Source organism: Pangasianodon hypophthalmus, chromosome 22, assembly GCF_027358585.1.
Source record: "Pangasianodon hypophthalmus isolate fPanHyp1 chromosome 22, fPanHyp1.pri, whole genome shotgun sequence".
Classification (NCBI taxonomy): Eukaryota; Metazoa; Chordata; class Actinopteri; order Siluriformes; family Pangasiidae; genus Pangasianodon; species Pangasianodon hypophthalmus.
The window spans coordinates 152,501-165,000 of record NC_069731.1 but is presented as its reverse complement, the minus strand read 5'-3'; the positions used below and the strand labels follow the sequence as shown (position 1 = coordinate 165,000).

At 49.8% G+C, this 12,500-nt stretch overlaps 2 protein-coding genes across 4 annotated transcripts in view; both read right to left on the bottom strand.

The window, feature by feature from the left end:
* pabpc1a (poly(A) binding protein, cytoplasmic 1a) overlaps positions 1–8,146 on the bottom strand; it is an 11,331-nt gene extending 3,185 nt beyond the window's left edge. The window contains exons 1-12 of the mRNA XM_053228178.1: positions 7,446–8,146; positions 6,142–6,335; positions 5,918–6,033; positions 5,539–5,678; positions 5,133–5,227; positions 4,894–5,031; positions 4,651–4,746; positions 4,082–4,354; positions 3,869–3,959; positions 1,094–1,207; positions 873–1,015; positions 515–599 (exon numbers count right to left, since the gene is read on the bottom strand). Coding sequence (XP_053084153.1) covers positions 515–599; positions 873–1,015; positions 1,094–1,207; positions 3,869–3,959; positions 4,082–4,354; positions 4,651–4,746; positions 4,894–5,031; positions 5,133–5,227; positions 5,539–5,678; positions 5,918–6,033; positions 6,142–6,335; positions 7,446–7,638 — 1,678 coding nt within the window. The 5' untranslated portion in view covers positions 7,639–8,146. The remainder of the gene's footprint in view (positions 1–514; positions 600–872; positions 1,016–1,093; positions 1,208–3,868; positions 3,960–4,081; positions 4,355–4,650; positions 4,747–4,893; positions 5,032–5,132; positions 5,228–5,538; positions 5,679–5,917; positions 6,034–6,141; positions 6,336–7,445) is intronic.
* A 1,684-nt stretch (positions 8,147–9,830) lies between these two features.
* The window catches only part of LOC128317221 (pleckstrin homology-like domain family B member 3), a 27,074-nt gene continuing 24,404 nt past the window's right edge, over positions 9,831–12,500 (bottom strand). For 2 of the 3 annotated variants that reach the window (XM_053228179.1, XM_053228180.1), the window contains exons 11-14: positions 12,402–12,500; positions 11,602–11,812; positions 11,179–11,264; positions 9,831–10,801 (exon numbers count right to left, since the gene is read on the bottom strand). The exon at positions 12,402–12,500 is cut by the window's right edge and continues 123 nt beyond it. In XM_053228179.1, the coding sequence (XP_053084154.1) occupies positions 10,667–10,801; positions 11,179–11,264; positions 11,602–11,812; positions 12,402–12,500 (531 nt within the window). In that variant the 3' untranslated portion in view covers positions 9,831–10,666. The remainder of the gene's footprint in view (positions 10,802–11,178; positions 11,265–11,601; positions 11,813–12,401) is intronic. The other variant, XM_053228181.1, reaches the window with a different exon arrangement.

The window sequence follows — 12,500 nt, the reverse complement described above, 5'->3', positions numbered from 1 at the left end:
GCGCGCTCTCTCACACACGCTCACACACACGCGCGCTCTCTCACACACGCTCACACACACGCGCGCTCTCTCACACACGCTCACACGCGCGCGCTCTCTCACACACACATGCTCACACACGCGCGCGCTCTCACACACACATGCTCACACACGCGCGCGCTCTCACACACACATGCTCACACACGCGCGCGCTCTCTCACACACACATGCTCACACACGCGCGCGCTCTCTCACACACACATGCTCACACACGCGCGCGCTCTCACACACACATGCTCACACACGCGCGCGCTCTCACACACACATGCTCACACACGCGCGCGCTCTCTCACACACACATGCTCACACACGCGCGCGCTCTCACACACACATGCTCACACACGCGCGCGCTCTCTCACACACACATGCTCACACGCGCGCGCTCTCTCACACACACATGCTCACACACTCACACACGCGCGCGCTCTCACGCGCTCACACTTTCTCCAGGGGAGCTGTGAGGTGTGTAACTCACCCAGCATCTGCTTCTGCTCCTGTGGGGGGGCGGCGGCCAGCATGGAGGCAGTGAGAGGCTCCTGACCCTGCACATGCACTGCGGCCTGACAACACACACCAACACGTCATTTACACACACACACACACACCAACACGTCATTTACACACACACACACACACCAACACGTCATTTACACACACACACACCGACACATCAATTACACACACACACACCAACACGTCATTTACACACACACACTTCAGTTCAGAAAACACTGTTCTCCAGGGGTTCTGATAATCCACTGACACACTGTTACACATGAAGTGTGTTAGAGCGAGGAGTGTGTGTGTGTGTGTGTGTGTGTGCGCGTGCGTACCTGTGGCAGGGGTACTTGTGTGGCCAGGTGTTGTTGTGTGTTGCGTACTCCAGGTGTGTACTTGTACTGCTGCACCGCTCGCACTGGTGCTGCGGCTGTAGCTGCTCCTGCGCTGGCTGGGCGCGGCCCCAATGGCTGAGACGCTACACACACACACACACTCAGGAATATAGCAGAGAATAAATCTGTACTCTATGTGTGTGTGTTTGTACGATACTCACCCATGCGCTGTGATGCCATCATGCGTGGCACCTGATTGGTCGTTGGGCGAATGGCGCTGAAGGTCTGTGGACGCGGTGCTGCAGGACGGATCGCATTCGGCATATTCTGGAAATCTGCACACAGGAAGCACAAGGTGATGATGTCATCAAAAGACGCCGGGTGAATACACACACACTGTGTCCCAAACTGCATCCTGCTCTAGTGTTCATATAATCCCTCTCAGCACAGGGAGGCACAGGGAGGGAGAGACAGAGAGGGAGGCACAGAGAGGGAGAGACAGAGAGGGAGAGGCACAGAGAGGGAGAGACAGAGAGGGAGAGGCACAGAGAGGGAGAGAGAGAGGGAGAGAGAGAGGGAGAGACAGAGAGGGAGAGACAGAGAGGGAGAGACAGAGAGGGAGAGACAGAGAGGGAGAGACAGAGAGGGAGAGAGAGAGGGAGAGAGAGAGGGAGAGAGAGAGGGAGAGACAGAGAGGGAGAGACAGAGAGGGAGAGACAGAGAGGGAGAAGGAGAGGCACAGGGAGGGAGGGAGAGAGACAGAGAGGGAGAGGCACAGAGAGAGAGGCACAGAGACAGAGAGGCACAGAGACAGAGAGGGAGAGGGAGAGGCACAGAGAGGCACAGAGAGGCACAGAGAGGGACAGAGAGGGACAGAGAGGGACAGAGAGGGACAGAGAGAGAGAGGCACAGAGAGGGACAGAGAGGGACAGAGAGAGACAGAGAGGGACAGAGAGGGACAGAGAGGGACAGAGAGGGAGAGGCACAGAGAGGGACAGAGAGGGACAGAGAGAGAGAGGCACATAGAGGGACAGAGAGAGAGGCACAGAGAGGGACAGAGAGGGACAGAGAGAGAGAGAGGGAGAGGCACAGAGAGGGACAGAGAGAGAGAGGCACAGAGAGGCACAGAGAGGGACAGAGAGAGAGAGGCACAGAGAGGCACAGAGAGGGACAGAGAGGGACAGAGAGGGACAGAGAGGGACAGAGAGGGACAGAGAGGGACAGAGAGGGACAGAGAGGGAGAGGCACAGAGAGGGACAGAGAGGGAGAGGCACAGAGAGGGACAGAGAGAGAGAGGCACAGAGAGGGACAGAGAGAGAGAGGCACAGAGAGGGACAGAGAGAGAGAGGCACAGAGGGAGAGAGAGAGAGGCACAGAGAGGGACAGGGACAGAGAGGGACAGAGAGAGAGAGGCACAGAGAGGGACAGAGAGAGAGAGGCACAGAGAGGGACAGAGAGAGAGAGGCACAGAGAGGGACAGAGAGAGAGAGAGGCACAGAGAGAGAGAGAGGCACAGAGAGGCACAGAGAGGGAGAGGCACAGAGAGGCACAGAGGGAGAGAGAGGCACAGAGGGAGAGAGGGAGAGAGGCACAGAGAGGTACAGAGAGAGAGAGAGAGAGAGAGAGAGAGAGGGAGAGGCACACACAGAGAGAGAGAGAGAGAGAGAGAGAGAGGGAGAGGCACAGAGAGAGGGACAGAGAGAGAGGGAGAGGCACAGAGAGAGGGACAGAGAGAGAGAGAGAGAGGGAGGGAGAGGCACAGAGAGGGACAGAGAGGGAGAGGCACAGAGAGGGACAGAGAGAGAGAGAGAGAGAGAGAGAGAGAGGGAGAGGCACAGAGAGAGAGAGAGAGAGAGAGAGAGAGAGAGGCACAGAGAGGCACAGAGAGAGAGAGAGAGAGAGAGAGAGAGGGAGAGGCACACACAGAGAGAGAGAGAGAGAGAGAGAGAGAGAGAGGGAGAGGCACACAGAGAGAGAGAGAGAGAGAGAGGGAGAGAGAGGGAGAGGCACACAGAGAGAGAGAGAGAGAGAGAGAGGGAGAGGCACACAGAGAGAGAGAGAGAGAGAGAGAGGGAGAGGCACACAGAGAGAGAGAGAGAGAGAGAGAGAGAGAGAGAGAGAGGGAGAGGCACAGAGAGAGAGAGAGAGAGAGGGAGAGGCACAGAGAGGCACAGAGAGAGAGGCACAGAGAGAGAGAGAGAGGGACAGAGAGAGAGAGAGAGGGACAGAGAGAGAGAGAGAGAGGGAGAGGCACAGAGAGGCACAGAGAGGGACAGAGAGGGACAGAGAGAGAGAGAGAGAGGGAGAGGCACAGAGAGGGACAGAGAGAGAGAGAGAGAGAGAGAGAGGGAGAGGCACAGAGAGGCACAGAGAGAGAGAGAGAGAGAGAGAGAGGCACACACAGAGAGAGAGAGAGAGAGAGAGAGAGAGAGAGAGAGAGAGGGAGAGGCACACACACAGAGAGAGAGACACAGAGAGAGAGACAGAGAGAGAGAGAGAGAGAGGGAGAGGCACACAGAGAGAGAGAGAGAGAGAGAGAGAGAGGGAGAGGCACACACAGAGAGAGAGAGAGAGAGAGAGAGAGAGAGAGGGAGAGGCACAGAGAGGCACAGAGAGAGAGAGAGAGGGAGAGGCACAGAGAGGGACGGAGAGAGAGAGAGAGAGAGGGAGAGGCACAGAGAGGCACAGAGAGAGAGAGAGAGAGAGAGGGAGAGGCACAGAGAGGCACAGAGAGAGAGAGAGAGAGAGAGGGAGAGGCACAGAGAGAGGCACAGAGAGAGAGAGAGAGAGAGAGAGGGAGAGGCACAGAGAGAGAGAGAGAGAGAGAGAGGGAGAGGCACAGAGAGAGAGAGAGAGAGAGAGAGAGAGAGAGAGAGAGAGGGAGAGGCACAGAGAGAGAGAGAGAGAGAGAGAGAGAGAGAGAGAGAGAGAGAGGGAGAGGCACAGGGAGCGGTCTGGGACACAGCCGTGGTGATCAGTGTGTAGCTGGGACTCACGCTGTGGGCGGACGCTCTGTGTGGCCCAGCGGGGACTCGGGCGGAGCTGCGCCAGCTGACTGCTTGGGTAATAGGCAGCTCTGTTCTGAGCCTGTCTCACACACACACACACACACACACACACTGTAGTTAACACACCTTGGAAAGACATTAACGTGCTAATTAAGTATATCTATGCTGTGTGTGTGTGTGTGTGTGTGTGTGTGTGTGTACCTGAGGAATGGCAGCCATGAAGTACCCGGATGGAGGAGCGGGCTGGTAGGGGTTGAGGACAGGGTTTGGGACGGCGCGCACGCTCGCCATCCTCTGCATGTACTGGTTGGTGAGGTGAGCCTGACGCTCCTCTTTACGCTGCGCCAGAGCTACGTACAGCGGCTTGGTGGCTACGATCCGGCCGTTCATCTCCGTCACTGCCTTCGTGGCTTCCTCCGGAGACGAGAAACACACGAAACCGAACCCTTTAGAGCGGCCGCCCTCCATCATCACCTGTAGGGGGCGACAGAGACACATTAACATTACAAAACATCCAGTAGCACTGCCTTTACACCCCTGGCCTTAACGCTGCATTAACACTAACGACCTGACACAGCGCCCCTTTTCTCTCTTTCTTTCTTTTTTTAAAAACTGTTTTCAGCTTCATTTAAACAGGAAAACTAAAGTGATATATACTTCATGTTTAAACCAAAACATCTGGTTGTGGAGTTGAGGAGGAAACACAATAAAACACTGAGGTGATCTTTCACAGGTGATTAGTTAAAGCCGAGCAGTCACAGGTACGTCACCTTGGCGCTGGTGATGGTTCCAAAAGGTGAGAACTCTTTGCGGAGACGTTCGTCATCCAGACCATCATCCAGATTCTTCACATACAAGTTCACGCCCTATAGCACAGGATGAAGGTTAACAGAGTGTGTGTGTGTGTGTGTGTGTGTGTGTGCAGTCTGCTGGCTAGAGAGCGGACTAATGAGTAGGTCACAGTTAGCATGTTACCTGTGTGTGTGTGTGTGTGTGTGTGTGTGTGTGTGTACCTGGTAGCGGGTCATGCGGTCCTGCTTCATCTGCTCAAACTTGCGTTTCAGTTCAGTCTGTCTCTCGCCTTTCTTCTGCGCCCGGCCCACGTACACCTGTTTCCCATTCAGCTCCTTTCCATTCATCTCATCCACAGCCTACACACACACACACACACCGTTAACCCGAGCCCCCGAGCAGTAAGTCTGTTAGTTTCCACCAGTCTTCACTAGTGCACTTGGTTGTAGTGCACACTCACTCTCTGTGCGTCCTCGTGCCTCTCGAAGCTCACAAAGCCGAAACCTTTAGATTTTCCACCCTCATCAGTCATGACCCGAATACTCAGTGCAGGCCCTGTTACACACACACACACACACACACACACACCACATCAAGCTCAAACGCTGCATCACTCCTTATTGTCATGACTAGAACGTTGACCATTATAAAGCTTCCCAAACACAACACACACACACAGTTAAAGGAGTGTTCATACAGTGTTATCCTCACTATGGGGGAGTGTGTGTGTGTGTGTATAAACTGTGTTAATATGAATATAAAGCACAAGGTTACTGAGTTTAGTCTATGAGCGACTCTCTCTCACACACACACACACACACACACACACACACACACACTCGCATGCGTTTGGGACACTGCCTCACCAAACTTGCTGAAGATGTCTTTGAGTTTGTCGTCGTCCATGTCCTCGCCGAAGTTCTTAATGTAGACGTTCGTAAACTCTTTGGCGCGAGCTCCCATCTCAGCCTCGCGCTCTTTACGGGATTTAAAGCGTCCGACAAACCTGTACCCCACACACACACACACACACACACACACACACACACACACAGCACATACACACAGCACATACACACAGCACATACACACAGCACATACACCACCACATCAGCACCAGGAGTAAATTACATCCTGCTAAATCACCAAACTTACAATTTAGTCTCTCACACACACACACACACACACACACACACACACACACACACAGAGTCAGGCAGTTAGAGTTATTTATACGTGTCTTACACTTTGCGATCGTTGAGCAGCATGCCGTTCATTTTCTCTATCGCTCTCTCTGCAGCCTCGTGGGTCTCAAAGTGCACGAAGCCGTAACCTTTAGAGCCGTTTTCATCACACACCACCTTCAGGAGAAGCACGCCGTTACACACACAAAATAAAACATGCTGACACTACTTTTACACACACACACACACACACACACACGTGTGAGAGAGGCAAGCCGGCCAAACCTTGCAGGACAAGATGTTCCCGAACGCTGAGAAGGTGTCGTAGAGAGCCTTGTTATCGATGGACTTGTCGAGGTTCTTGATGAAGATGTTCCCGACGCCGCTCTTCCTCAGCGAGGGGTCTCTCTGGGACCACATGATCCGAACAGGACGTCCCTTAATCACGTCAAAGTTCATCGTGTCCAGAGCTCGCTCGGCTGAAGGGAGGAAAGTCCAGGACAGCTCGTTAGCTTCATTACAAAACATCTCACCACACTTTCAGTCCAGATCACTTAGGACCGTACCGTGCGCACACACACGCGCACACACACGCGCACACACACACACACACCACAGAGCGAAACACACAGACACGTCTACACATTCACATCTACAGTGAGGCTTTCAGCATTAACCTTCTAAATTTCAGTTTTAAAGACCTTTAATTCAACAGTAAAAGATTACACAGGGAAAAGAGGATAAGGCTGGAACAAAAACACTCCACGGCCCTCTGAGGACTGGGTTAGGTAATAAAGCGATCAGATGAACATGGAGTTTGGAGGAAAACATTACGTAATCCAGCCTGTAATTTTCTCAGAGAACGGAGAAAAACAGAGACAAGGCCAACTGGAAATAAAGTCACAGAGGAGGACACATCGCGCTAGTGAAGTATCAGTACATCAGCCTGGCCTAATACGCCTTATAACCACTTATTCAGCGCAGGGTTTCAATACTGGTCTGTAACGGCGTGATGATGTAGAGGGCAGAAAAGCGGATAAGCGTCTCACAGCCAGCGGCTGCTGGAGTCCTCGAGGAGCTGAAACCGTCACAGTCCTTAGACTGCCTCAGAGATACTGGACTTGGGCTGAAGGAGCGAATTACAACAATCTATAAATCACATTAATATACAGTATACTGGCGACGTATAAAAGCCTGTCTCACCGTCAGCACTGCTGGAAGTTAATAAACAGTATAATACTGTATATAACACATTAACAGTATATATTAGTAACAGGTCTCACCGTCGGCGCTGCTGGAAGTTGATGTGTGTGTAATAACAGTGTAATAAACAGTATAATGCTGTATATCACACATTAACAGTATATATTAGTAACAGGTCTCACCGTCGGCGCTGCTGGAAGTTGATGTGTGTGTAATAACAGTGTAATAAACAGTATAATGCTGTATATAACACATTAACAGTATATATTAGTAACAGGTCTCACCGTCGGCGCTGCTGGAAGTTGATGTGGGTGTAATAACAGTGTAATAAACAGTATAATGCTGTATATAACACATTAACAGTATATATTAGTAACAGGTCTCACCGTCGGCGGGCTGCTGGAAGTTGACGTAGGCGTACCCGAGCGAGCGGCGCGTCATCATGTCCCTGCAGACCCGGATGGAGAGGATGGGACCCGCGGGGCTGAACTTCTCGTACAGCATGGCCTCGGTGACGTCAGGGTGCAGATCCCCCACGTACAGAGACGCCATGGGGTAACTGGGAGCGCTGGGGTTCATCTTCACCTGCTCTGCGCGCGCACTGATCAACCGGAAACACACGGAGCGCGGTTTAGGCCGAACAAGCTAGCTGGCTAATTTAAAACGCTCGGTAACTATGGCAACTGAGCTGACGGTTATTTTTTAACGCAAACAAACCGATCAGGATTCTAACCGGATTTATAACCGACAAACTTGTAAAGATAAAACGCTAAAGACAGAAAAAAACACAAACGACCCGCTCAGCGCTAGCTTTAGCTAATGCTAATCGGTTAGCACACTAAGCTAATCCGTTCCAGTCAGAGCGCTGCTATCAGGCTAACTCAACACGCTAAAGCTGGGAATCCCGCTGCGACTTCACTGCTTCACCAAGTCTCGCTTACTAACACCAAAATAGATTTTTTGTTGATTTTCTGTTTTGTAATTTTTTTTGTATTTTTGATTTTTTTTAATAAGATGTGTGCCGAGGCTCGCTCCGGGGCACACGCGCTCACCACAGCACGAGACGGAAGAGGGGCGGAACCGGAAGCCGAGTCTCATTAAAAAAAAATACTGTTTCCTCCGGAAGTCGCAGTTTAAAAAGTAGGAAATACAGTTTAAAGTGCTAAAGCTTAACGATACATGAATTAAATAAAAACATTATAAAATCAACCATAATCAAAAATAATATCAGTATTAACATTAAATCATTAAATTATAAATAAATAAATGATCCCAACTTCTTACCTTCTGTTTTAAATGTTTACAGTTGCTTTCCAGACAGTCAAGAATGGACAATAAACTCTTTCCGGCTTTGTTACGTCACATTTGTGTAAAATTATAATTGTGTTTTATTTTCATTGGGTTTTTCTGACCCCTTATGAGAGAAGGGTGTGTAAACTTTTGCACTCCGCTCTAAACACACCCCCTGGACGGTTTATCAGGTCACTGTGTCATACACAGTGTAGGTGTGTGACTACAGCGTTACGGAAAGGTGAAGACGATAAAGGGGTTAAAGACTGGACATATTTATATCACATTCAAAAGGGGGGCACAAACTTTTACACTGATGTAATTTTGGGTATTTTTGTAATTGATATCTTGAACATTTTTGTTATTTGAGATAATGAAGGAACTTTTGTGAAATCACAGAAGTGTCTTGTGGATATAAATATTTGTTTTAAAGGTGCGTAGACTTGTTCTCTCCTGAGCCAGACGCAAACACACAGTCAGAGTGATCTGCTTTACGTTACATCTGGATAAGATCCACTACAGGGTGGCATGTGCTCCGCTCCTCACAGCTCCAGGGTTCCTCAGGGTTCTCCGGTTTCCTCCCAACTCTCACTATACCCAACTATACTCTTTCTGTACTGTACCCCTGCTGTTGCTAAATGCAATTTCCCCACTGCGGGACAAATAAAGGAATATCTTACTCTTACTCTTACTCTTACTTACTTAAAAACATGCAGCTAGCTGGAATGACTACACTAAATTCCCCCTAGGTGTGAATAAGTGTGTGTGTGTGTGTGAGTGAGTGAGTGTATGTGTGAGTGTGTGTGTATGAGTGAGTGTATATGTGTGTGTGTGTGTGTGTCTAAGATATGTGTGTGTGTGTGTGCGTGCGTGCGCGCGTGCGCGCATGTGTGTGTTGCTCTGTGATGGATTAGCGTGTGGGGGCAGTCGTGGCCTAATGGTTAGAGAGTCGGACTTGCAACCCGAAGGTGAACCTGAAGGTTGTGGGTTCGAGTCTCGGGTCCGGCAGGGATTGTAGGTGGGGGAGTGAATGACCAGCGTCTCTCCCACCCTCAATACCACCACTGAGGTCAGACCCTTCAGTAAGGCACCGAACCCCCAACTGCTCCCCGGGCGCCACAGCAAAAAAGGCTTTCCTCTGTGTGTGTGTGTGTGTGTGTGTGTGTGTGTGTGTGCGCGCGCGCGCACTTGGATGGGTTAAAAGCAGAGCACAAATTCCGAGTATAGGTCACCACACTTGGCCACAAGTCTCTTCACTTCACTTCACTATCTCGCGCCTTGCACTCAGCATTCCCGGGATAGACTCCGGATCCTGACCAGGATGAAGCGCTTAATAAAGATGCATGAATGAAGTCTGTAACTTTTGGAATATCTGGCATTATTGGAATTATTTGTTAAGGAAATAATGTGTGAATTATTAGAGGTTGTGTTTGTGCAGTGTCACTAAGAACAGAGGAAATAAAGGAATAGGAAACACTCACTGTATTATTTAATTTTCTTATTTTTCTGTGAAACATTTTACAACTTAATGTTGATAATAAACTGAAAGTAGAAAATAAATAAAAGACAGAGTGAAACGTAGTGTTTCATTCAAGCAGTTCCTGAAAGTGACCACTAGATGGCAGCAGCTCTCACTCCTGTTCTCACCACGCCCTCCTCGCCATCAAAAGGAAACTGCGTCACAAACTGCAGCAATGCATTCTGGGTAAATTGTGCTCTTGACGTGTACAGTGCAACATTAAAGTTGAATGTCCTGTAAAATATGGACTTGGGGCCAGAGGGAAGTGGCCGAGGACTCGTTAGGAACAGAAAACATAATTAATCTGGTTTCCCACAGAAAGAGATAAATAACACACCCTCAGTTAGCAGTTAGCATACTGAACATATGCTTATAAACATGTTATAACTGACACATTCCCATAAACCTGATTGAGATTAACACACCAGAACAAGATCCTCCTCCACGCTTCACTTCCTGTTGGGCGGATGACCAAATCTCTGACATGACGCCCATCAGAGAGGCACTAATCCACACTTACGCCCCATGAGTGAACGTACAGTCGTACAGAAACAGCGTTCATGTCAGTTTGATCTGAGGGTAAAAAGGGGAGTAAGCGTGTGTGTGTGTGTGTGTGTGTGTGTAAACTCCTATGTGTATCAAATCCCACATGTCCCCTTCTTCAGCGTCTCTCCACACAGACGGAGCGAAAGGGCCGAGTGTGAATCCGGGGTGAACTCGGTGTGTCTGTGCCCTCATTAGGGAGGACTGATCACCTCCTCTGTGTGTGTGTGTGTGTGTGTGTGTGTGTGATGGTGCTCAGTAGCGGCTGTGTTCGTCTGTTGCCGTTACAATCACGTCCATCCAGATGCGCATGCTCTCAGCACTCGGAGCCACGAGGAAAAACAGCCGCTCGTACGTCTTCACGCAGAACGTCAGGCTCGGCCGAGGAGACTGAGGAGACGAGAGGAGATGAAATGAGATGAAAGGAGACAAGAAAAAAGGAGAAAGAAGAAATGAAGTAAGGAAGTAAGTAATGAAAGGTCAGAGTAAGAAAAAGGAAATAAGAAAGAATGAATGAAAAAGTAAAACAAGTAAGAATAAGTAAATGTTTAAGGAAAAATCGGGGAAGTGAGAATAATTTAATAAGGAAAGCAGGAAGAGGAAATTAAGTAGGAAGGAAGGAAAAAGGTGACAGTTTTTTAAAATCATGTTTATTCATGCTGCATGCAGACAGACATTCTGATAGAGTTTTATAAACAGAATGAGTAGAATAAGGGGAAGTGAGGATGGAGTGAGCAGGAGGATAAATAAGGGAAAGTGAAGGTCACCGTAGTCGCCGTTCGCAGATGATCATAATAAACTTCCTCTATGGCCTGGAAGTAGATCACACCCTTCAGCTTCCTCTCATCCTGATCTGAGACACAGAAAGAGGTTCATCAAACAACGCCGTGTTCTGTCCTGTTCTACACTTCTGCACAACTGGAGTGAACTTCAGCGGTCCAACTCAGACTCGACGACTACGTCTATTTTCTGGGAAAAGTTCCTCGAGTTCTGCAGCTGCTTCAGTGGATTAAGTGAATAAGGAAGTGTGTAATTTCAGTAATTAATCCTCACTGCGTGTGTTCACTCCGACCCCGAGCGAGTGTGACTCAGTAGGCTGCACTGATACACACTTCGTAGTGGAGTTGTAAGGGGAAGTGCACGAGGGCGTGTTATAAACTGGGTGTGTTCTGCGTCGTGATGTTCCTCACCGGTGTAATACGCCAGTCTGCGATGGTCCATGTCGAAGAGGAACCATCTCCTCCTCCACGTCTTCACCCGGCCGCCTCGCTTCGTCAGGAAACCGCAACATCGCCGTGGCAACAGCCGAACGCCCAGACACCCCGCAACGCCGTGACCCAGACTCTCCACGTGAGCCCGAAGGTCAAAGTTCACCGTTAGGAACAGAGGGACGCCGTGATGCTGGAGGACACGCCCATCATCACACACCACAATGTACAACACAGAGAGGGAGGAGTTAAAGGAAAACAGGAGTAAAGGAAGTAAAAAAAGAACGATAAAGAAGCAAAGAGGAAATAAAGCGAAACGAGAAGCGAAGAATCTAAATAAAGAGTTCGAATATGGACAGAAAGATGAATGAAGTGAGAAAGGAGAGAAAGAAGGAAGAAAGGATGCAGGTAGAAAATGAAGCAGGAAAAGGAAATATGTTCTCTTCCTCAGCTCGCAGTGCTAAAGACAGCGTTTACAGCCAAACTGACAGAAGGGAAAGAAGAAACGATAAGAGTATGGAAATGAAAACAAACACACAAACACACACATGCGCACACACAAATGCGCACACGCACACACACACGCGCACACACACATGCACACACACACGTGCACACACACACACACACGCGCACACACACACGCGCACACACACACACATGCGCACACACACACACACATGCGCACACACACACACACACATGCGCACACACACACACACACACATGCGCACACACACACACAAGTACGTGTATACACACACGCACGCACACATATATACCTCAGGCGAGTGCTGGGCGTGGCTCTCTTTAGGCTCCTCCTCTGAGTGTGTGTTTGTGTGTGGCTGTGTGTGTGTGTTTGTGTGTGGCTGTGAGATGTG